At 48.6% G+C, this 22396-nt stretch overlaps 6 protein-coding genes and 1 non-coding gene across 7 annotated transcripts; 4 read left to right on the top strand and 3 right to left on the bottom strand.

The window, feature by feature from the left end:
- Positions 1 to 2056: 2056 nt before the first annotated feature.
- On the top strand, positions 2057 to 3600 carry FMAN_00301 (uncharacterized protein; the record flags this gene model as incomplete). The annotated part of the gene is made up of 4 exons (XM_041822134.1): positions 2057 to 2289; positions 2342 to 2559; positions 2606 to 2833; positions 2882 to 3600. 4 exons carry the CDS (start codon positions 2057 to 2059, stop codon positions 3598 to 3600), a joined length of 1398 nt encoding a protein of 465 aa, XP_041687845.1.
- A 101-nt stretch (positions 3601 to 3701) lies between these two features.
- Positions 3702 to 3783, bottom strand: tRNA. Its single transcript is given in 2 exon segments — positions 3702 to 3736; positions 3748 to 3783. It is a non-coding gene; the product is annotated as a tRNA-Gly (tRNA).
- Positions 3784 to 6086: 2303 nt separating this feature from the next.
- On the top strand, positions 6087 to 7916 carry FMAN_00300 (uncharacterized protein; the record flags this gene model as incomplete). Its single annotated transcript, XM_041822132.1, has 3 exons — positions 6087 to 6551; positions 6605 to 7670; positions 7723 to 7916. The coding sequence occupies 3 exons, from the start codon at positions 6087 to 6089 to the stop codon at positions 7914 to 7916; spliced, it is 1725 nt and encodes a 574-aa protein (XP_041687844.1).
- A 507-nt stretch (positions 7917 to 8423) lies between these two features.
- FMAN_00299 (uncharacterized protein) lies at positions 8424 to 12106 on the bottom strand (the record flags this gene model as incomplete). The annotated part of the gene is made up of 3 exons (XM_041822131.1): positions 8424 to 11055; positions 11107 to 11424; positions 11475 to 12106. The coding sequence occupies 3 exons, from the start codon at positions 12104 to 12106 to the stop codon at positions 8424 to 8426; spliced, it is 3582 nt and encodes a 1193-aa protein (XP_041687843.1).
- A 2127-nt stretch (positions 12107 to 14233) lies between these two features.
- FMAN_00298 (putative flavin-containing monooxygenase) lies at positions 14234 to 16264 on the top strand (the record flags this gene model as incomplete). The annotated part of the gene is made up of 5 exons (XM_041822130.1): positions 14234 to 14398; positions 14450 to 14929; positions 14976 to 15216; positions 15270 to 16049; positions 16104 to 16264. The coding sequence occupies 5 exons, from the start codon at positions 14234 to 14236 to the stop codon at positions 16262 to 16264; spliced, it is 1827 nt and encodes a 608-aa protein (XP_041687842.1).
- Positions 16265 to 16817: 553 nt separating this feature from the next.
- Positions 16818 to 18595, top strand: FMAN_00297 (putative translation initiation factor 3 (eIF-3) zeta subunit; the record flags this gene model as incomplete). The annotated part of the gene is made up of 2 exons (XM_041822129.1): positions 16818 to 16906; positions 16960 to 18595. 2 exons carry the CDS (start codon positions 16818 to 16820, stop codon positions 18593 to 18595), a joined length of 1725 nt encoding a protein of 574 aa, XP_041687841.1.
- Positions 18596 to 19668: 1073 nt separating this feature from the next.
- FMAN_00296 (uncharacterized protein) lies at positions 19669 to 20162 on the bottom strand (the record flags this gene model as incomplete). The annotated part of the gene is made up of 2 exons (XM_041822128.1): positions 19669 to 20055; positions 20106 to 20162. 2 exons carry the CDS (start codon positions 20160 to 20162, stop codon positions 19669 to 19671), a joined length of 444 nt encoding a protein of 147 aa, XP_041687840.1.
- Positions 20163 to 22396: the final 2234 nt, after the last annotated feature.

Below are 22396 nucleotides of genomic sequence, written 5' to 3'. Positions count from 1 at the left end.
GGATGTACTTGCTGACGCGAATGAAGGCTCGTATCGCATTTTGACTGCGGTCCAAGACTCCTCTGGCTGTTCGTTCTTCTTGTCGTCCTTTACCCCGGGCCCACTCTGTCGGTCTGTATTTGCCAGGTTCTTCGCCAATGACCAGTCCGGCTTCAAGGTGTTAGTCGGCCTTACCGTGTGGCATGAGTTCACTTTCGATAGGGAGACACCTTCATAAGCCTTTCTGGGGACCATCGTCTTCGACTTTGTAACAAGCGTTCTTCGGACCATCAGACGTGCTCCATAGGTAGCATTTACCAAACCGCCTTCGACCAGGTGCATCGACATTCATTCGTTCACCATGAATGGTTGTAGCAATATCTGGTTCGTAAGGTCTGACCACCTTGGTTGGGGATCAGAATCATCTGCTCTGCCTGCCGATTGCGATGGCACAATGGGCGTCATCCTGCTGCGAATGTTGGAATACGATAGGCCTGGGAAAGAATAAAGCAGGGGGGAAACGAGCATTGTCTTTGCGCTTGCAGTGCGACATGCTGATGATAAAGCGTCCCATTTTGACAGAATGCAGATTGTGCTAGGCTTGAGGTGATGAACAGAGAGTGAAATGAAGGGCATAGGCTAGGAGAGGGAGAAAACCTAGGACTTTGATCCTTTATAGTAAAAGGACTTAGGTAACTAAGTCTAAGTTTATGCTAAATTTAGGATAAGTTCAGGATATCTTTTACTGAAGTCTGGTTTCTTGCTCTTTCATGATCACTCGGAATATAGTCACGTGATGATTCAAGATATCATTTGACACCATAATAATAAACAGAGAGGTAACGAATGTTCATGGTAAGTGAATAAGACGACTGTTCTCGTACGTGACAGTGACAGAGTCTAGAACACTTCTCGATCATGGTCAGGGGAGTGAATAGACTTTAACTTGTAGCCTTCTGATACAACATCACCTCAACCAACGATTCACCACGTCAAACCTTCAGGTCCCCCTAAGAGCTGTAAGAAAACTCAGGACCTCTATCCTAAGGGACTAAAATATTTAAGCAGCTTCTGCCTAAGGTTAGGGGGCCCTTTGCTGAATTGCTTTTAGCATCCTCTTCTCAAGTCCCAAGTTTTCTTGCTCCCTGCCCTGAAGTCCCCTTGTCTCATGTCTCACGTCGCATCCTGAGACACAGCACTTTAACAAACTTCCTCGCAACCAACAGAGTAATGCGATTGGCCATCCCAGGTAGATTACCATTCGGCATGTGGGTTGACCAAACCGAGAGCCCAGAGGGAAAATAGTCCGATGATAGACATGGAAATGGCCGTAACAAGAAGGCGCTTTATGCACGTAAGTTGCGTGCGTGCGTATCACGAGCGTAGGATTTAGCTCTTGTGTTTCATTTGACGTTCTGCCCCGCGTTCTTGGGGATTGAAATCAAGGAGGAGATTGTAATTTAACTAAGAGGAATAGACGGGGACTTGCCGATGGAGAGTGCCGTTGGGAATTGACGCTATTGCCAGCCACGTTCGGCAGATGAATCCCTGTGAAGTTGGAGTAATTGCTGGATATGCATGAACAACATTACTTAACAGCAATGTTTGTTGCTAGACATCGCCCTTTATCAAAGCTCTAGACTTTAGAGTAACGCTTAGGTATCTCTACAAACTCTTCTAGAAGTGTCACCCAATGCATCATCCCCTCCCACTCGGTCCATCATTGCAACGATCACCATCGGATGGCTCAAAAACCTGAATCATGTCCCCGACCAAAAACAACCATAAACCATGCTTATCACTCCATCAACTAAACCCATTCCAGACCCTTCTCCCCCTTCCCCCGCAAATCCCCAGGTTTTCTTCTCCAACAAACATACTCAAGCTACTGGAGCCTTTTCCCTAATGAGGTTACAGCGCAGGAGAACCGTGATGCCACACTTTCGATGACGGTCAATGTGTGACGCCCGCCCCCTTGCTCGAGCCGATAGAGAAAACTGTAAATAGCTTGCTCGTTCCCCTTTCGCCTCCTCGAAATTGTAGTTCTTCCTTTTTTTCCCCTCGTAATACATTCATCATGGGCGCGAAAAAGTTCTTCAAGGAGCGATCGCTCAAGGTCTCGGATAAGAAAGTCACCAAGGCAGCGGAACTCACCCTGCGAGAATCCATCTGGCCTATCGCGCTTGTTACTGTTCTCTTCTTCCTCTGGGGTTTCAGTTATGGACTCCTTGATACGCTGAACAAGCACTTTCAAAAGGTGCTGCATATCGATCGTGCGCGATCGGCAGGTCTTCAGGCTGCGTACTTTGGGTATGTACACCACTATCGACGAGTGTTATAGTAGAGCTGATAGAGGTCCCAGTGCTTATCCTCTTGCGTCGCTGGGACACGCAGCGTGGATCCTTCGTCATTATTCGTACAAGGCTGTGTTCATCTGGGGTCTTTGCTTGTATGCTGTTGGCGCGTTGATTGCTATTCCGTGTATCAAGGCAAAGTCGTTTGCTGGGTTTTGCATGTCCATCTTCATCATCGGAAACGGACTTGGTTCTCTTGAGACTGCTGCTAACCCATTCATCACTGGTATGTTGACTCGTCCTCAGTTTGTGTCCGTCTCTGACATCTGTAGTTTGCGGTCCTCCTCGATACTCGGAAATTCGCATCAACATCTCCCAAGCCTTCAACGGTATCGGCACCGTCATTGCTCCCGTTCTCGGCTCATATGTCTTCTTCAACAACCTCGATGATAACGCAGCGCTCGCCAACGTGCAATGGGTCTACCTCTCCATCGCCGTCTTCGTCTTGATCCTGGCGTGCCTCTTCTACGTCTCCAAGATTCCAGAAATCACCGACGCTGGTACGTTGAATCCCCTGCACCGGCACTATCATTACTGACTATTTCCAGACATGGCCTTGCAAGCTCAAGAGACACATTCAGAAGCCGATGATAAGCCCTTCTATAAACAGTATAAGCTCTTCCATGCTTCATTCGCTCAGTTTTGTTATACCGGCGCGCAAGTTGCTATCGCGAGTTTCTTCATCAACTACGCGACTGAGATGCGCAAAGGAACATCAGACTCAATGGGAGCTAAGCTCTTTGCCGGCGCACAAGCAGCTTTCACCGTAGGCCGTTTCTTCGGAACGTTTCTCATGAAGTTCTGCAAACCGCGAAAGGTTTTCTTCGTGTTCTTGACTATGTGCATTGTCTTTATCGGACCGCCCATCGTTCATCACGGAACAGCTGGTGTATCATTCCTCTACATCGTTCTCTTTTTCGAGTCTATCTGCTTCCCTACCATTGTTGCATTGGGTATGAGAGGTCTTGGTCGCCATACTAAGCGAGGAAGTGGTTTCATCATTGCTGGTGTCATTGGCGGTGCCTGTGTGCCTCCCCTGACAGGAGCTGTTGCAGATATGCATGACGTTGGTATCTCAATGGTTGTACCCATGATGTTCTTCGTTGCAGCCTGGTCATATCCCATTGCTGTCAACTTTGTCCCCTCTTACAAGAAGGTGGTTGACGTTTTTTACGAGGCAGACATTGGTCTTGGAGAGCGAACTCTCGATGAGGAGAAGATTCAAGGCACACAGCATGAGGAGAAAGATATGACGGCACGCGCTTGATGTATGTGTTTCCTTCCAGAGTAGGTAGCGTAGTTAGTAGTCGGAATACCACGATTTCAAAAAAGAAACAGATGCTCAATACGTAGAAACGGCAAAAGAAATGCGTAATCTGGGAATCGAACCCAGGGCTCCCCGACGCTGCTCGAATGGCAACGGAGAATTTTACCACTAAACCAATTACGCTTGTGGTTCGTTGAAGAGTCGTATGGTAATGGAATTCATGTTTCGTGATACCGGGCCTTGTTGGATGTATTGAAATTTTTCCGTGGGGCAATTATGGGGTAACTAGCCGAGCCAATTAGAGACAGATAGTGCAACTCCCGAAGCGGCAAGCTGTCACGTGGCCGATCCAAGCCTCATTGTTCAAGTGTATTCTAGCTGTGTCTAGATATCTAGCATGGAGACTCAAGATCCAGAAGAGAGTGTAGCTGCTGAAGCACGAGACTTAGTCGCTCAGTCACTGACCTCAGATGCTCTCATATCCAATGCTTCCAGCTGTGAGTGTCTGCAACAACTATCCCTGCAGTGACATACTCGCTTCGTTTCGATGAAACAGAACACGCAGTGACATATCAACTACAAGAAACACGTACAGTCAAGCATTGAGTTGCCGTTTCAAAAACTATAAGATCATCAGCAAAAGGTCGAAGCTTTCCCGCGTGTAATAACCGTTTCACGTTTATTTTTACCATCAACTCAAAATCCCGAGATCCTACCCTGTATCTCGCCCGGGACGTTAACTGCCGATACCTTAATTCTAACCTTATTATCTCCCGGTTTCATATGACCATAAACATTCAGTTTTTTACCAAATCGCTATTCAACCTCAGCCAAATTGTGTGAAATAGGCTATTCATAGCGTTGTGCTCTGCTTGTGAAGCAGCCAGTGCTCCAGCTTGACTCGCCTCAACTCCGTGAAGATCGCGAGTGGGTCAAAGGCAACGTCTCTCTGAGCACTGATTTACATTCGTCGTGGCAAGGAAGAGCCTGGGATCAATACCATAGCCATCATCGACGACGGAAATCCCACGTCCCGGCTTTACGCCAAGAGTGCTGTCTTATTGCCTCGGTGACATTTGAGAACAAATCCCCATGGCAATTGTTTCAAAAACCACCTCACAGACCATATTTCCGCGTGGGATATACTCTTTTCGGATACCGATAGAATCATCCGAGAATATCCTCTATTTGCCTCTCTCTCTCTCTCTCTCCACTATAAAAACATTGACCATCATAATGCAGCCCCAGTAGCCAATCTCGCATTGACGTCTCACACGTGTAGAGATCCTTTCTTCTCATTCGCCGCGTTGAAAGCTTGGTTCGGACAATACCCGCAGATCTAGCACAGAAAGGAACAAGCTCCTTGGCTTTATCCACGATAAAGTTGAGGGTCCGTCTACCATGATCCCTGCCTGCAGCATTTCTCGTTTAGTGCACCGACGACTTTTGAACGCATGGTGCCTGTTTGATTGGTCGCTTTTTCGTTGCGTGTTTCGAGCTTTGGAGGTTTTGGCTGAAAAGAGTATCGAGTCGCGTGTCTGTGCTTCAAGCACACGAGGGCTGCTCAGAAGCTGAGGCTCGTCGAGTATCGACGGTTGAGAAAGTAAGAAGCATTGGGCTCTCTCGAGGGGGCTGTGAAGAGCTTGTCTACAGAAGAACAAGTGAGCAGCTCAGTTCTAGCAACTGAGTTCAGGAAACCTTCCAAGCTCAACCTTTGCCATCTCTCCCGATCACCACAAGCTCCCTAGCTCGTTTCCCCTCCAGGATTCGTCAAGCCATGGCTCGCCTACAGCTTGGCATACACCCCCCTAGCATTAGCCATCTGCATCACCATCTCAGACGTCGGTGACGCATTAGGAATCATGTCGCATGCTCACTCCTCTCCCACCTCAAACCCATCGTATTCCCCTCTCAGCTCATGTGTCGCGTGCTCTATTTCCCAAAACCATCACGTCTTCCTTTCCCGCGATCGCCAGTTACAGCCTGAGACGTTTTAGCACTGGAAACAAGGTTAGTCACAAGCTTAAGGTAAGCTTAGTTCTTCAAGTGGAGAGGGTCTCCAGTTTCTTCAACGCCTCTCGGATGTGTTGCTACCGTCCAGAGAAGCCAATTGCTTGCTGTAGAGCCGGTTCGTGCATGTTCCAGCCCTGTTCTGTGTTACGCAGTCACACTCGCACTCTGTTGATCTGACTCTTGGCGTACAAGAATTTCTGTGGCAAGCCCGGGATGTTTGATGTTAACCCTAGCTCGAGGTCCTTTTCTTCGGTGGAATCGTCTTGGCGATGTCTTGTCTTGGCTCTTCTCTTGGGGGGCGTGTGAGTAACTCCATAGCCCACGTAGAACAATTCTTTCTTTTCTTCTCCACCAGCTGGAAAAAACTTATATATACTACGGAAATGTCTCGTAGAAGCTGAAATCTCCAGATCCCTCACACATCCTCCCTTTCCTTCTGAACCTCTTCTTTCTATTCGTACTGCACCGCTGAAATGGCAGTCTTCGCTCAGTACGACTACCTCTTCGCGGTAGGCACTATCTTTGCCTTCCTCGATGCCTGGAACATCGGTGCCAACGATGTCGCCAACTCGTGGGCTTCATCGGTATCTTCACGATCTATTAGCTACTTCCAGGCTATGATCGGTGCTAGTATCATGGAGTTCACTGGTGCTCTTGGTGTTGGTGGCCGTGTGGCTGATACCATCCGAACAAAGATTGTTGATGTCGAGGCCTTTGACGATAGCCCTGCTCTGCTTATGCTGGGTATGGTCTGCGCTGTCGTTGCTTCTGCTAGTTATCTCACCTTCGCTACCCGCTTTGGTTTCCCTGTGTCTACTACCCATTCTATCCTTGGTGGTGTTTTGGGTATGGGTGTTGGTGCCCTTGGCGGCTCTGGTATTACTTGGGTAGGCTACAAGGAGGACGGCTCTCTTGATATTCAGCAAGGTGTTGTTCAGGTTAGTACTCAACCACCATCTCACACCCACATTCACTAACTCATAACTCACAGGTATTCCTCGCTTGGATCATCGCCCCTATGCTTTCCGGTATCTTCGGTGCCAGCATCTTCCTCTTCACAAAATACTGCGTCCTCCTCCGCAAGAGCCCCGCTATCAAGGGTCTTATCCTTGTCCCCTTCTACTTCTGGGCTACTGCCTCACTCATCGTCATGCTTCTCATTTGGAAGGGTGGCTCTTACGAGGTCAACCTTACTGAGGAGCAAATCCCCGGTGTGATTGTCGCCGCTGGTGCTGGCTGGGGTCTTCTCATGGCTATCTTCCTCGTCCCCTGGTTGTACCGTATCGTCATCAAGGAGGATTGGCAACTCAAGGCTTACCACATCTTCCTGGGTCCTCTCCTCCTCCGCCGTGGTCCTGTCCCTCCCACCCCCGACAACTTCCAGGGCGTCGTCCGCAATTTCTACGAAGGCCATCTTACCCGCGAGGAGCTTGAGGAGCGCCGCACTCAGCGTGCTGCTGCCCTTGGTGAAGACCTTGAGGCTGGTGGCAATGACAAGAAGGTTGTCACTGAGCAAGCTACCGAGGAACCTGCCGTCAACCCTTACCAGCACAAGTCCATGATTGGACCCAAGCCTGATGCCCCTTGGTATACTGGTGCTTTCATGTGGTGGGCTTTCAAGTTTGCCATTCTCCACGGTGTCGATAAGGATATTGTCGGCTCCCAGAGCGAGAAGTCTGTTGTTGCCGGCGATGTTGAAGAGATTCATGCTCGTGCTGAACATTTCGACAACCGCACTGAATTCCTGTATACTTTCCTCCAAGTCATGACCGCTGCCTCTGCCTCTTTTGTTCACGGCGCCAACGACGTTGCCAACGCTGTCGGCCCTTACGCCTCTATCTACCAGATCTGGCAGTCCGGCGCAGTCCCCGGAAGCAAGGCTCAAGTTCCCATTTGGATTCTCGCTTTCGGTGGAGCTGGTATCGTCCTTGGTCTTTGGACATATGGTTACAACATCATGCGAAACTTGGGTAACCGTGTGACACTCATGTCTCCTGCTCGTGGCTTCTCCATGGAACTCGGCTCTGTTATCACTGTCATTCTGGCCACTCGTCTTAGTAAGTTAGTCCACAGACAACTTTTAACAACATGCACTAACAAGTTTTGCAGAGCTGCCTGTGTCTACTACTCAATGTATCACTGGTGCCATTGTCGGAGTCGGTCTCTGCAACGGAGATTGGCGTTCCATCAACTGGCGCATGGTTGGATGGATCTATCTTGGATGGTTCATCACTGTTCCTACAGCTGGTCTGATCTCAGGTTGCTTGATGGCTTTCATCACATATGCTCCTAACTGGAACTAGAGAAAAGATTGCGATAGAACTGTTATGATTTTATGTTGAATGGCGTTTGGGAATACGATACAGAATATACCAATTTTATGATTCCAAATTGAACACATAAGCGAAAGGGGTAAACCTTTGGACCTGTCTCCTTCACGATGAAAAGACTTGGGTGAATTGAGGCAAGTTTAGTATAGTTTTAGTATGTCTTTACATCAGCCTTCCTTTAGCGCTTTGGCTTAAGGTTAGAAGTTTTGTTGCTCCTTAAGGGGCTCTTTGAAGTATCATCACATCTTGACTGTGCAGCTCATATAAGAGACAGGTTACTTTTATTAAAGGAATGGCTATCTTAAATGATGAAACAATGTACCTAATCCCTCCTCAACCTGTCAACTAGACACGGCACCAAGTACTGTATCCTTATTATGTACCCAGGTCAAGTGGTTCTCTTGTGTCCAGTGACACTGGCCTTCAGATTGTTGTATTCAATCTCATGCTTGGATGGCCTTGCCCTCGTTTGGGAGCGCATCAGTTGTAGAGTCGGGCGAATCGCACGGAGCGCTTCAGGGGCTTGTGCTTCTTCTCATCTTCCTCGACGTACTTAGCAGCCCATTTCTCAACGGTCTTCTCAACAGCCTTCTCGACCGTGGTGTCGTCATAGGGATCGGAGCGCTTATCGTGCTTACCATGCTCGGTGGATTCAGTAGTCTCAGCGGTCTCCTCCTCCAACTTGAAGATGATTATGAGGGCCTTGCGGATTTCTTTGTCGATGACCTCATCGAGAAGCTTCAGAACCGTCTTGATGGCGTGTTCGACCTCCTCATCTGAAGGGCTATCGCCCAGATCCTTGATGGCCTTGACGAAGATCTTGTCGGCAATCTTGACGGTATCCTGGATAGCAATAGTAAGAGTATCATAAATGAGATCCTCATCAGGCTTTGCAACACCCTTAATCTTGACGATGCGGCGGACGATCTTGTGGAAGTTATCTGCGAATACCTTCTCGATGACCTCCTCAAGCTTCTGGAGGAACTCGATGATAGTTTCAGTGCTAGGGTTCGCACCGGTCTTCTTGATAGCTGTTCGGATGGCCTTCTCGATTCTGTCCAAGATTTTGTCCTCAGCTTCCTCAATGTACTCTTCGACCTTGGCACTGTTGACGTCAATCTCAGTAGCCTCGCTAGGCTTGGACTCAAGAGAGCGCTTGTGGGCACCCTTCTTGCCCCAGTGGCCGACTTCAAGGAAGAAAAGCTTCTCTTTGAACTTGCGCTCATGAGTGATGCGGGCATCCCAAAGCTTCTCCAAAGCCTCGTGTTTGGCCTTTTCCTTCTCACTCTCCAAGCTCGCCTTCTTGGCGGAATAGTGAGAGGACTTCTCGAACTCGGTGGTGGGCTCGTGCTCATGCTCATGCTCCTTCTGCTCATGGCCGTAGTGATGCTTCCTTTCAGGCTTGTCCTCATGTTCTTCATGTTCCTCATTCTCATCATGATGGTACTTCTTGGGCTCATGCTCGTGCTCGTGCTCATGCTCCTTTGGGTGCTTGTAGTGGTGCTCTTTGTGCTCTTCCTTAGGCTCATGCTCCTTATGCTCGTAGTGCTTAGGTTCGTACTCCTTGTGCTCATGGTGACCAGAGTGGTGTTCCTTTTCAGGTTCCTCATGCTTGTACTCCTTGTGCTTGTAGTGACCAGAGTCGTACTTCTCCTCAGGCTTCTCGTGCTCATAGTGCTTGTGCTCCTTCTTTGCGAAGTAAGCGCGGTAGAACTTGTTGAGAGCCTCTTGGAAGTGTCCCTTCAGAACCTCTTTGACCTCCTCCTTGGACTTGTAATCACCATGCTCGGGAGCAGACCTCTTATCATGCTCATGCTCATGCTCGTATTTGGGTCCGTACTTGTACTTGTGCCCGTGCTCTTTCTCATGCTTGTACTTATCCTCTTCGGAGTGATACTTGTGCTCAGGATCGCCCTTGTGCTTGTACTTGTACTCGTCCTTCTTGCTGGCCTCTTCCAAAAGCTTCTTGTGCTTCTCGGCCTCGAGCTCACTCTTGGATGCCTTTTCCTTCTTGGAAGCATCAATGTGAGTGCGAGAGTGATCGGACTTTTCCTTGTAGTAGATGGTAACTGGATCCTTGTGCTCAGATCGCTTGTAGTGGCCGTAGTCGTACTCATGGCTGTAGTGATGCTTATGAGGATCATGGTGGTGATGACCGTGGTGACCGTGGTGGCCATCATGATGACCATAATGGTACTTTTGAGGATCGTGATGATCATACCCATGGTGGCGACCGTCGTGGTGGGCATCGTCCTTATAGTCATAGTAAACATGATGCTCCTTATAGTGGACATGGTCGTCAAAATGCTTGTGACGGTGCTTGTGAACATGGTCATGAGCGTGGCTGTGGTTATGTCCATGATGATGTCCGTGGTGGTGCTTATGTCCATGGTGCTTCTCTCCATCTTCCTCGAGTAAGCCGCGAGCATGGTGGTGGTTATATCCATCATGGTGCTCACCGTGGTGGTGCTTGTGACCGTGATGATGGTTATGATGCTCGTTGTGACCGTGGTGATGGTTGTGGTGCTCAACATGATGATGCTTGTGATGCTCATTGTGGTGATGCTTTCCGTCGTGGTGCTCATAATGGTGGTTTCCATCGTGATGCTCGCCGTAGAGATGCTTGTAAGGATCATGGTGGTGGTGACCATCGTGGTGACCATGATGATGGCCGTCATGATGACTGTGATGGCCATGGCGATGACCGGGATCGGCGTGGTGGTAGTGATAACCGAAGTGCTTAAAGTAGTCGTCCAAGAAAGCATTGAAGTCGCGGTGGCTGTTGGGATCATAGTAGTGATGGAGCTTGTAGTGATCATGACCATCGTGATGACCGTGGTGACCGGGATCGTGATGCTTGTGACCATCGTGGTGGTCATGATGGTAATGTACAGGATCGTGGTACTTATGGTGGTCATGATGATCATAAGAACGAGCATGATGCTTATGATGAGGGTCATGATGATGGTTCTTATGGCGGTGATCATGATGGTGATGCTCCTTGTGAAGATGACCGTGGAGGTGACCGTGTCTGTGTCCATGACGATGAGCATGGTTGTGACCATGGTTATGGTGATGCTTGTGGTAATGCTCATGATGATGCTCCTTGTGCCTGCAGCTGTATTAGTACTGGGGAAACGAAAGGATGAAGTGGGGGTAGTACTTCTCTTCTTCCTCTTCAGCTTCAGCCTCCTCCTCTTCCTCCTTCTTGTATTTCTTCTTCCTTTCCTCCGCCTCAGCCTCAGCCTCGGCTTCCTCCTCTTCCTTCTTCTTCTTCTTATACTTCTTCTCCTTTTCTTCTTCAGCCTCAGCTTCAGCTTCTTCCTCCTCTTTCTTCTTCTTGTACTTCTTCTTAGCCTCCTCGGCCTCTTCCTCAGCCTCTTCCTTCTTCTTCTTGTACTCCTTTTCTTCTTCAGATTCTTCGGCCTCGGCCTCTGCTTCTTCCTTTTCCTCAATCAACTCGATCTTCTTGTGCTTGTACCTGCTTGATATTAGGTGAGGTGAGACATGCTGATTAACGGGTCGACTTACTCCTTGCACTCAGCGCAGGTGTAGCTGACAACGAAGTACTTCTCGTTGATATCGGGAGAGCGGCTGTAGAGCTCGTACTTCTTTTGCCCGTGGGAAACGGTGGCCTTGACCTTGATGTAAAGTCTCCAGCCTCCATTGTCCTCGAGGGGACAGAGGTCGCTGTAAGAGCCGCCATCCGAGAGGGAGAAGAAGGGAACCAAGCACTTGGCCTCCTTGTAGTCGTTCTTGGCTTTGCAGTGGTCGCTCTTCTTGTTGTACTTGAAAGAGTCCTCTGTGGGAGGCTGACCACGCTCGATGTAGACGGCTACATCTTCGTACTTGTAGTGGTCGATATGCTTGAAGTTGAAGACGATGCCGTTGTCCTTGAAATCGAAGGACACCTGAGTCAGGGCCTCGTGGGGGGCGCAATGAGACGTGCCGACACAGAGATCCCAGGAGTTGCCGGGCTTGTAGTCGTTCTCAGGGAAGACAAATGTCGCAGGGTCGGGAACCCACTTGTGCTTGCCATCCTTTGAGCATCCTTCAAGAGAGTGATGCTCTTCTTTGCCGGATTCAATCTTGAAATGGGCAAGCGACTCGTGGGCGACCACCCCGAGGGCCCCGTTGAGGGCGTAAAAGAGGGACGTTCTCATCTCTTACTCGAACAGAGTGCAGAAATGAGAGGGTAACGAATGAGGTGAGAACTTGATCGGTTTGATGAGACTCATCCTTAGAGATCCTCCAACTCTTTTGTACTTAGAGTCATTTCACTTGCTGAATCTCACATGTGTAAGAAGGAGGTTGGAAGCATGATGACGCCGTATTCATGGCGATATTCAAAGTTTTGAGGCTTCGGCGAGAAGTATGTCAAGCTTCAGAATGAGGAGATACTGCATCGAAGAAGGCTTTGTGGATCGATGACGCCCCAGCAACGTCGCCAATGAAAGTGAGGGTGAGGAGAAGGGCTTCAACAACAAACCGTTCCTGATGTTTATCCAAGCTGTTGAATGAAGCAAGGCCATGAAGTACCTCTAATTGTTTTCATGAGCTGCTTCGTATTACACTACTCAGGTTGACTCACTGAATTGTCATGTCCGTGATTGAACACCATGATATTAATTGAGGCACCAGAACAGATCCTTTAGGGACTCTTCTGCTTCGATTTGACGTTGGGACGATACTACAACAGATTCACCTATGAGTTCAGTCTCGAGGAGAATGAGGCTTGTGTCGAATATGGCCACGATGTAGGTGAGTATCCATCTTGCCATTGGACGAGTTCCACATCGTATGGCCTCTGAGTTACTCAGGAACTGTAGGTCGATTCCATAGGCTCTCATCCAGTCCTAGTACCAGTTTCCGTCCCTTCGTGTATGCGTGTATGAGTTCCATGGTTCGCTGGTCACGTAACTCGATCGGAGATTGCATGTGAGAATGCAACATGAGGTGATCTCGAGGCTATGTTGAGCACATTTGCGTAATTGACGATGATAGGTCGTAGTCAAGTGACGAGGTCGGTCCGGCTCCAAAGCTGGCTGCAGGATGCATATGCATATCGTCTTGCGAAAAAAAAAGTCCAATAGTTGTTTGACGATACTGAAGAAAGAAGTTGTCGAGGATATCGAAGGACTTTTTGCGTTAGTTCCTGAGGCTCAAACTGAGGAGTCCTTTGTTGGGAAAGTTCAATAGGCCGGAACAAGGGCAACATGCAGGAACGGAGATAACCTAACGATTCCTTGGTCTAGAAACGGTAGAAAAAGTTACATAAAACGAAGGATCAGACGATGGAATACGAAATTTAAGCATCCTGCTGGTTCGCGATAGGCTTTAAGCTTGAACGAGTGCCGAGGCTTTTTGTCATTGAGTTTGATGGCAGATCGACGATCCATTGTTTTCCCCACGGAGTCTTTGTCAATTCTTGCGGACTCAAGTAAACAATGAGACAATAGCTGCAAGAAACAAGGATCAGGGAAGTCCCAGCCGGTGGTCATGGGTTCCCTTCATAGGAGGCCTCATCTAGGAGGGAGTAGGTAGCACTCACAAGTAATGCTCTGGGTTCTATGTCAGCCAACGTATTCAACATTTACGTGAGAGACAGTAGAAGAGGTGCGAGCGATAACTACCTGTGTAAGAATGTTCGCAGTTAGTGTGTAACGTTATGCGGGAGTGAGCACCCATGGTTACAATTGAATGAGCTGCAATGCGATGTTCAGGCATCAGATATATAAACAATGGAAAAGGGTTGAACACAAGGCTTTGACGGTGAACATTCAGAGAGACTGTTAAAAAGTTGTGTGCCATGGAATGTCTATCGTAAACTATCCAGCCGCAGGGCTTTTCAAGCCATAGAATTTACTACCACACGAAACTCGCGATGCCCTCACTTTTCTCGTCACTATTCCTCTGTAATATATAGGATATCCATTAATTTGATTAAATGTCCTTCAATAATGAAGAGTATTGAAATGTACCAGTGGATTGACTTGCATACTGTTCAACTCCACTCCGGAGTGAACATGTCGCTGTGTACTAGCACTCTCCATTTGACACTGGCAGTGGCAGCGTCCAACCTGATTCACCAGGAACACCGTTTGTAGTATATTTACTCTTCCATGGTTTTATTATCATTCTCTTGTCTGAATCTCCCTTTCATCTGTCTCTTCATCCTCCATCAACAGTCGGACAAAATCTCATTGTTGATCATCATCATCTCACTTTCTATCAACAACAACCATCTCACAACTCTTTTGTATCATCACTACCTCCCAATACAAGTCACTATGAAGGTAGCTGTCATCGGCGGTGGTCCAGCTGGACTAGCTACCCTTCGATTTCTCGCTCATGCCCATGAGTACTTCCCCATTCCCCCTATCGAGGTCCGACTCTTTGAAGCCGAGTCCCAGATCGGCGGCACTTTCTCCTATCGTGTCTACGAAGACGCTGAGGTAAGTTCTCACCCCTTTCCTTTAATGAAACATATGCTAATAATATCATAGCTCGTCTCTTCAAAGTATCTCACTGCTTTCTCCGACTTTCGTCTCCCAGACGATGCTCCTGACTTCGTTACCCCTGAAGTCTACGTTCAGTATCTCAAGGACTACGTCACCAACTTCGAACTCTGGCCTATGATCGAGTGTAACACGAAGGTTGAGAAAGTTCGTCGTGGACCTAACGATATTGGCCATGTCATCTCTCTGCGCAACAAGCGAGGTTCCTCTGATTGGGAGTGCGATGCCGTCGCTGTCTGCAGTGGAATCAACGTCAACCCAGTCATGCCCAACATCGAGGGTATCGAACGGGTTCCCAAGGTCCTTCACTCATCCCGTCTCAAGTCTCGAGATCAGTTTGGTGAAAACACCAATGTCTACATCATGGGTGCTGGCGAGACCGGCATGGATCTTGCGTACCTCGCTGTCACTTCTGGCGCAAAGACTGTGACACTCTGTCATCGCGATGGCTTCTTTTGTGCACCCAAGGTATGTTATCACACTATCATTGTAAGAATCAGCTAACGGTTTATAGATCATCCCTATCCCTCAGGCCTTGGGACGTTCCACACCCACTGCCAATAAGCCTGTCGACACCTCTGTCGCCAGCCTGTTCGACACAGCCTACACGCATCCAAAGCTTCAGAAGAGCCAGCTTCTTTGGACTTACTACGACAGCTGGATTAAAAATATGCATAAGTTCATCTCAGGTACCGAAGAGGGTCCTGATCAGTGGGTTGGCCAGATGAGCCCTGACCGCAAGTACATGGATTCGAGTAAGTGCCCCCCTTTTCCACGACTCATAGACCAATGGCTAACGTATTAATAGTCCTCCTCTGCAAGTCCGACAAGGCTCTACCTTATATGAGCGTCGGCAAACGATCCCAGTCCTTGGGCAACCGTATCCGATCTTTCTTCATGAATGTCAAGATTGAAGACACTAAGGGCAAAAAGATTGATGTGATGACTTGGCCTACCAGCATTGACCGAGATGGCAACATGCAGTTCGACAACAAGCTGCCGAGTGACTCGACCCTCCCGAAGGACCAGCTGAAGCCCGATGTCTTGGTCTTTGCAACTGGCTACACTCGAGATTTCCCTTTCTTGGACAACAACTACCCAACTGTCGCCCAGACCAACATTCGAGAGATCTACAAAGAAGGAGATGTGACTCTTGGCTACATTGGATTCGTCCGTCCTTCCATTGGAGCCATCCCACCCCTTGCCGAGCTTCAGGCTCAGCTTTGGGTTCTTCACCTGCTCCAGCACAAGTACCCTAAGGAGGTACCTGCTGTCCGAGACTCAAATGCTCTTGAGTCTTATGACCTCGACTATCGTCTTCATCCCCGAGGCAACTACAGTTTCTATGAAACCAAGCGAGCTGTTGACCATGAGAGCTATGCTTACCAGCTCGCTCTCGACATTGGTTCCGCGCCCAAGGCCCGTTCGGTCATGAAGAAGGGTTGGAAGGTCTTCTACACCTGGGCCATGGGATCCAACTTCAACACTAAGTTCCGAATGGTTGGTCCCTGGAAATGGGAGCAGGGCGCTGAGAACATCATGCGAAACGAGTTGTACAACATTGTCAAGCGCTCCGGCGGCTTTGTCTGTAAGTATTCCCCCATGCCCCCCTATTTGAAACATGTGCCAACTGATTTCACAGATCTTGCGACCTACACTCTTGTGCCTCTGTTTCTTTTTGGAAGCATGAGCATGGTCCTCTATGCCTGGTACGGTATCTGCAACTATTTCGCCTCTCTTCTTGGCGGACACTCTGGATCTGCCACGAACGAACGGAACGCCCATGACGACCGACTTGCGTGAGTGGAAATTGCCATCAGATTTTGACTTTGAGTATGAAGCCACGAGAAGTTTTGCGCACATGAAAGGATAGACCTTGGGTCTTTTGCAACGTCGACTTACACCGAATATGAGGGGTTGGTTTGAGTCTTGCAAGTTGTTATTGGTTTCCTGTGGACTAGCGAGTCTTTAGCACTACGGAGGAAATCTTTTGTAGAAGAAACCAATAAACAGATGAATAACTTGGGATTATTGACGGCTGCAAGACATGCAGCTGATGCCTTACAGTTTCACGCTACTCAGTACCTTCAATCCAGTGCGTATTTTCAAAACAGGTGCCATTTAACATGAATTTCCATCCTATAAGTTCCTCGTCAGAATATAATGAACTGGTCTCAAGGCCTGGATATACTAACTTACTATCTTTTCATTACTTAGACGAGGTACCCTTGCTGCCGCGATCTCGGTGAGGATCGGAGTGTGGGGGCCGTGGCGGGGCTCACCGAGGTGAGGCTGGCTTACCTTAGTTTTTTCTTCTTTCCAAGGATCGCAAATCATACTCGCTCCAACAAACGCAATGGACAAGGAGACGGTACAGCCCAATTCGTGGGTAGCCCTGCGGCTCCCCAACGAGACATATCGCGTACTACAGGTCGTACCAAATACGTAAGCCAATCGTCATTTTCCCACTCCCTCCCTGCACGACTGACTTGCGACAGGACCATCTCGCTGGGCAAGTATGGCTCATTCCCAACAAATCTGATCATCAACCGCCCGTACCACTTCACATACGAGGTCCAAGACAAGCGCGAGGGCGAGACATTTGCGCGCCTGCGCGTCGTGCCCGCTAAGGAGCTCAATGCCGACGACTTGGCCGACACCAGCGCCGAAGCGACAGAACCAGCCGAGGGAGACGATGTTGTTGCCGCTGCAGATGGTGAGGAGCTCACTCTCGTCGACGAGAGCGGAAAGGTCCTCATCCGATCGAATCGCGAGATCATCGACGACTCGGCCCGACAGACTCTCAAGCCGGAAGAGATCGAGGAGCTCAAGCGCAAGGGCGCATCGGCGGGCAAGGAGCTGATCGCCAAGCTACTGCTGTCGCATACGGCCATTGACCAAAAGACGGCGTATTCTCTGGCCAAGTACAAGCTCCTCAAGACGAAAAAGTATATTCGACGGTTTACCGTGCTACCTCTTGACGTGCCGATGCTAGCGCAGTGGTTGCTGGAGGACCGCGATGCTTCAAAGATCCTGGAGATGAGGCAGGAGATGATGGCGCTGGTCGGTTGCTGGGCTGATGTTCACTACGGAGGTGTTGCTACCGAGGATAATGGTGCTTCACAGGGCGGGAGGTGGCTGGTGGTGGATGATACGGGTGGCTTGCTGGTGGCATCTTTGGCTGAGAGGATGGACATCCTGCACCCCAAGCTTGAGGAGGAGAGCACGGAAGATCCCGCTGCACCAGAAGTCACAGAAACCAACACTGTTCCTACAGACGAGATGGACCAAGACCAGCCCCAGACAACAGAAGCCACAGACCCCGAACAAAAGCAGGAGAAGAAGCGATCTTCTAAACGAAGCGACTTCAACGTTCCCTACGTCAACAAAAACACCCTCACCCTGATCCACGGTCAGACCCAGCCCAACCTCGCCCTTCTACGATACTTCAACTACGACGCCGCAAACGCCAACCCCTCTCCGCCCTACCACCCCCTCGACACCAACCTCATGGATATTTCATGGCTGCAGCTCCTGTCACCCGAGGAAGACGACGCATACAACAACAAGCCACCCGAGGCAACACCAGAGGAAATTGCGACATGGAAGACGAATCGCAGAGGAAACTATCACCGCAAGAGAAGAAGGTGGGCGCGTATTCGGCATGTGGTCGACACAACACGCGCCGGAGGATTCTCTGGTCTCGCAGTCGCAAGCACCATGGATCCCATCTCCATTGTCCGCAGCACAGTACCTTTGCTAGCGGGTGGCGCCCCCATCGCTATTTACTCTCCTACCATCGAACCCCTGACGCAACTGGCCGACTGCTTTAGTGTGGCGCGTCGAGCCGCGTGGGTATCATCGCCTCCCCCAGAGGTCGAAAGCAAAACAGCTGAAGAGCTTGAGCGCTGGGAGGGCAGTGATGAGTTCCCCATTAACCCTACGCTTCTGCTGGGTGTGACTATTCAGACTAGCAGGGCACGACGATGGCAGGTCCTTCCTGGGAGGACACATCCTTTCATGATGGGCCGTGGTGGTGCAGATGGATTCTTACTCACAGCATGGAGGGCGGTGCCTGTAGAGGGGAAAATCGAGGCGAGGGGAAGGTTCAAGAGGAGAAAGCTAGATACCTGAGTTGAAGAGAGGCTTTGGATCAGGGATGTCTTGATAGCGTTTGTATAAGTAATCGTCCAACTGGAGCATATCTAGGTTGACAGCCATCACATCCAGTTCACAAATCCATTCGGTATGATTAAAGCATTTTGGCTTCTTTTAGTTGACGTTCTAAGCTTTTCTGGCATCTATTTACTGCTCATTCCGTCAGGGCCATCAAGGTAGTATACCAGGGGTGAACTTGTAACAATCAATCAATATTTATTGAAGAAGCTGTTGCACTGCGAACCTCTTGTTCATATCATTGAAGAAACAGAATTTTGAATGGCAATGCGATGCTGTCGCCCAACCCAAGCTCATACTGCTATGAATACAAGCATCTCTTGTATGTGTGCCTGTAGTGCCTTGCAATCGGACGCGTTTTTGCGATACTTAAGGGCATCCTGCCACTCACTCTTATTCTTGTCCAACTGCAAATTCGAATAGCACGACCCATATGACTGGAAACAGGACTTGATCTCGAGGTCTTGTTTTATCTTCTCATTTCTGCTGTTCATGCTTTGACGGGTGATGGCACGTATGGCCATGGCCATATGGAATTCCGGCTCAGGAACCTGCTCCTAGTTTTTCTCTTCAAAGTCGATAGCCAACAATCCCAAATTCTCGGTTATTCGGAGTGGTTTCGAAAGAGATTCAAGATTGTCGAAGTCCCGATAAGGGTAGCAAAAGTGCAGAGTGACCAGGGCTGCCACCGGGAGCTTGCAGAACTTCTTGACGGCTCTCATCCAATCATCATAATGCTTATAGGCCAACGTCCAAGAAGCAGGGGGATCTTGGTCAACGCCAATTTTTTGCCAAGCCATCAGCTCTGGTGCTTGAGGAAGACACGTGGGGTCGAAAATGACCAGTTTGATTTGGGCCCATGGCACGATGGGCAAAAGGCGTGGTACAAAAAGGGTTGAAATTAAGATATTCGTAAATCGAAGCAGTGACTCAGGTGAATAGAAAATGAACTGCACTCCTTGTAGGAGCTGTAGTTTCTGGAAACTGGGGTGCTTGGCGGACACGACATCGAACGGAATGGCAGTTCCGTTCTATGGTACAGTGACTTCGAGCATGCCGAGCTTTGTTTTCCTTGGATAGCCGTCTTCATCTTCCTTCAAACAATAATTTCTATAATCCACGTAAATATGCTCAACTTGATGTAGGAGCCAGAATCCGAATACTTGAGAAGTGCGTGGCTTCGGCAACGTTCTCAAGACTTCGGGCGTCATCGCGGAGACTACTGCTCCAGGGGGTGTATGCTCATATGCTGTGGCAGAGACTACGGCCCCCGGGGCCACATCATGCTTCTTGCGTGCTGCGGTAGGATTTTTTGGACTAGAGGGTACCTCTATGCATTCTGCTGTTTTGGTGGGCGTGTCTGGCCGTTTTTGTTGCCTTTGCTTGTGCTTCTTCGTGCTAGGTTTTGCAACCGCATTCTACTCGATTAATCAGATATACAAATGCGTTGATGAGCATAATGACTTACCGAGTAAAGCAACTTACTCGACGGCTTCCTGCTTCGTGTAGACCGAGCAACGTACATGGTATTGAAGAGTCTTGGAAAAGTCGATGGGCCAAGATGAAGCGATGTCGAGAATCGTTAGTTATCAATGAGGGGATAGCAAATGGAGATGAATCCTGTGATGATGAGGTTTTGGAACCCAATGAAGAATGCTGTATTGTCTTAAAACTGAGAAAGTGCAAGAATGAAGTAGATATGCGTATCGAAAAGTGAAGGAGAAGTAAGTGCAAAGGAGCTTCAGGGTAACAGAAGCATCAGTCGGGCTTGCTTCCCAGACTCTACAACATCAATCCTGAGAATCATCAAGACAATGGCATTTTTAGAGAGGCTCTGGGTATATTTACAGCGCTGAAGCACCCCATTAGCCATTAAAGCACTCTTAGTTTCATGTATGTACATTGTTTTAACTCATGTTTGCTATTCTTCTCATAGATATCGTCCCCTCCTTCATAAAACGTCGACGAACTCGTCTTGTTTACATGCCATCCTTGCCTTCCATGGTTCGACATTGGGCATAAGTCCCAAAGATACATGTAAGGGGCTCCTGAGACTCTTGTCACATAAGCGCCTTCCGTCCGATTTTCAACCCAGCTTCTTGAACTCTGCCATGAATTGTTAGCCAAGGTACCTTGCTGGGAGGAGACGTAGCCATCAAAACTAACAGAGGGTAACGCCCAGAGAAATACTCTGATAACTTAGTATATTAATGGTCTACGTTTATCCAGATCAAGGTGTGAAAAAAGCTAGTCTAAAGACCTCTTAAGTCGACCCTAAATTTATGTAAAGATCTTTAACACTTAGGATAGAGACCCCGAAGTCCAGTGCACCCTGAGACCAACGAGACAAATAGCCTGAGAACTGTATATATAAATTATAACTAGTTGTGAATTACGTAGCATATCATCAGAGTTAAGCCAGAAGAATATGGATATAGGGCCTTCTTAGGAACAGATGGAGTGCTACTAAACTTGAACCGTTCTGCGGCTATATATAAGTGTTTTACATTGCTTCTTTTCGAGGTTTTTCTTAATATAAATATCTATTGATGTTGCAGAAAGACTTAAAGGGGCGACTTTGTGGGAGTAAAAACAGTGATGAGTGGGATAATAAAATCTTTCATCGATGGAAATGACACTATCTTCTCCTCTGTAGCTTCTGGGTCTTGGCCTCTATCTCGGCGGCTAGGCCGACAAACAGGGACTGTATCTTGAGCTAGGGTGTGATCTCAACGTCTTATAGCCCCATACATCCGTTAATAGCCCCCAGCTCACATTCTTAGGCCCCGTGCCCGGAAACCTAACCCACTGTACCTTGACCTCAAGACTGACCTCCAGGTCTTATACCTTGGCACCTAGGACCTTGAAGATGCGGTACGGATGGAAACCAGTTGCAACATCCTGACCTCCTGGTCATGCTAATAAAGCAACGGTTTTATGATAGTAAATATATGGACAAGGCAATATCCCCCGTCCAACAAATGGCCTCGAGATAGTCTAGAAAGGAGCCTAGCTTTCTTTTCGTCCATCTAATCTCTCTTTTTTCTGATCCTGCTTGAGTATCTATGTTGTTTCCAGTGGGATAGGTGATTTTTTAGCCTTCAGAGAGATTGTTTTCTCGGATCATGAGATATACGCTTGATCTTCTCGCATGCCAGCTTTTCATCGTCTGGGCGCATGATGCCGTAGAAATTTAGTAGAGCCGGGTGGATAACAAGGCATAGATGCCGGACGAACTGGTCACAGACCTTGGTATCCTCAGTCAGGCCAACAGATACTTAAACGTATGCTTCAAGTCATCATTGAACTTTTCTAGGTTAGTTAACCATATCTTCTCTCCACATAGGCCAGCGTTTGCAGATCGCTCTGCTAACCCTGGTTGTAGATTGCTATACCTTGGGGATCCTTGCAGCTGTCTAATTCAGAGGAAATGCTGTTCGTTTCTCTCTTCCAAGGGCGCGCCTGAAGTATGATGGCATCAGTTTATTTTTTTTGGACATTCTGACTTGGTCGTCATTACAGAGATGATTCTCTGCGACAAGCCATGCGCTATGGATGATAGATAGCAGCGCCTATAGCATCCGGCTGAAAACCCAGGGGCTCAGTTTCCCAGGTTCGGGGAGTCCTGGGCTCCCCAGTCAAGTAAGACTCCCCTAATTAAGGAAGTTGGCCCTTCTGTGGGCTCAACCATGAGTTTGCCAGAGGTTTGTTAACACTCAAGATGGCCAACTCAATTCCTGGTTCATATAGGAATCCGTG

The sequence above is a fragment of the Fusarium mangiferae genome (genome assembly GCF_900044065.1).
Source record: "Fusarium mangiferae strain MRC7560 genome assembly, contig: FMAN_scaffold013, whole genome shotgun sequence".
NCBI classification, from domain to species: Eukaryota; Fungi; Ascomycota; class Sordariomycetes; order Hypocreales; family Nectriaceae; genus Fusarium; species Fusarium mangiferae.
This window is presented reverse-complemented; position numbering and strand designations above follow the sequence as displayed.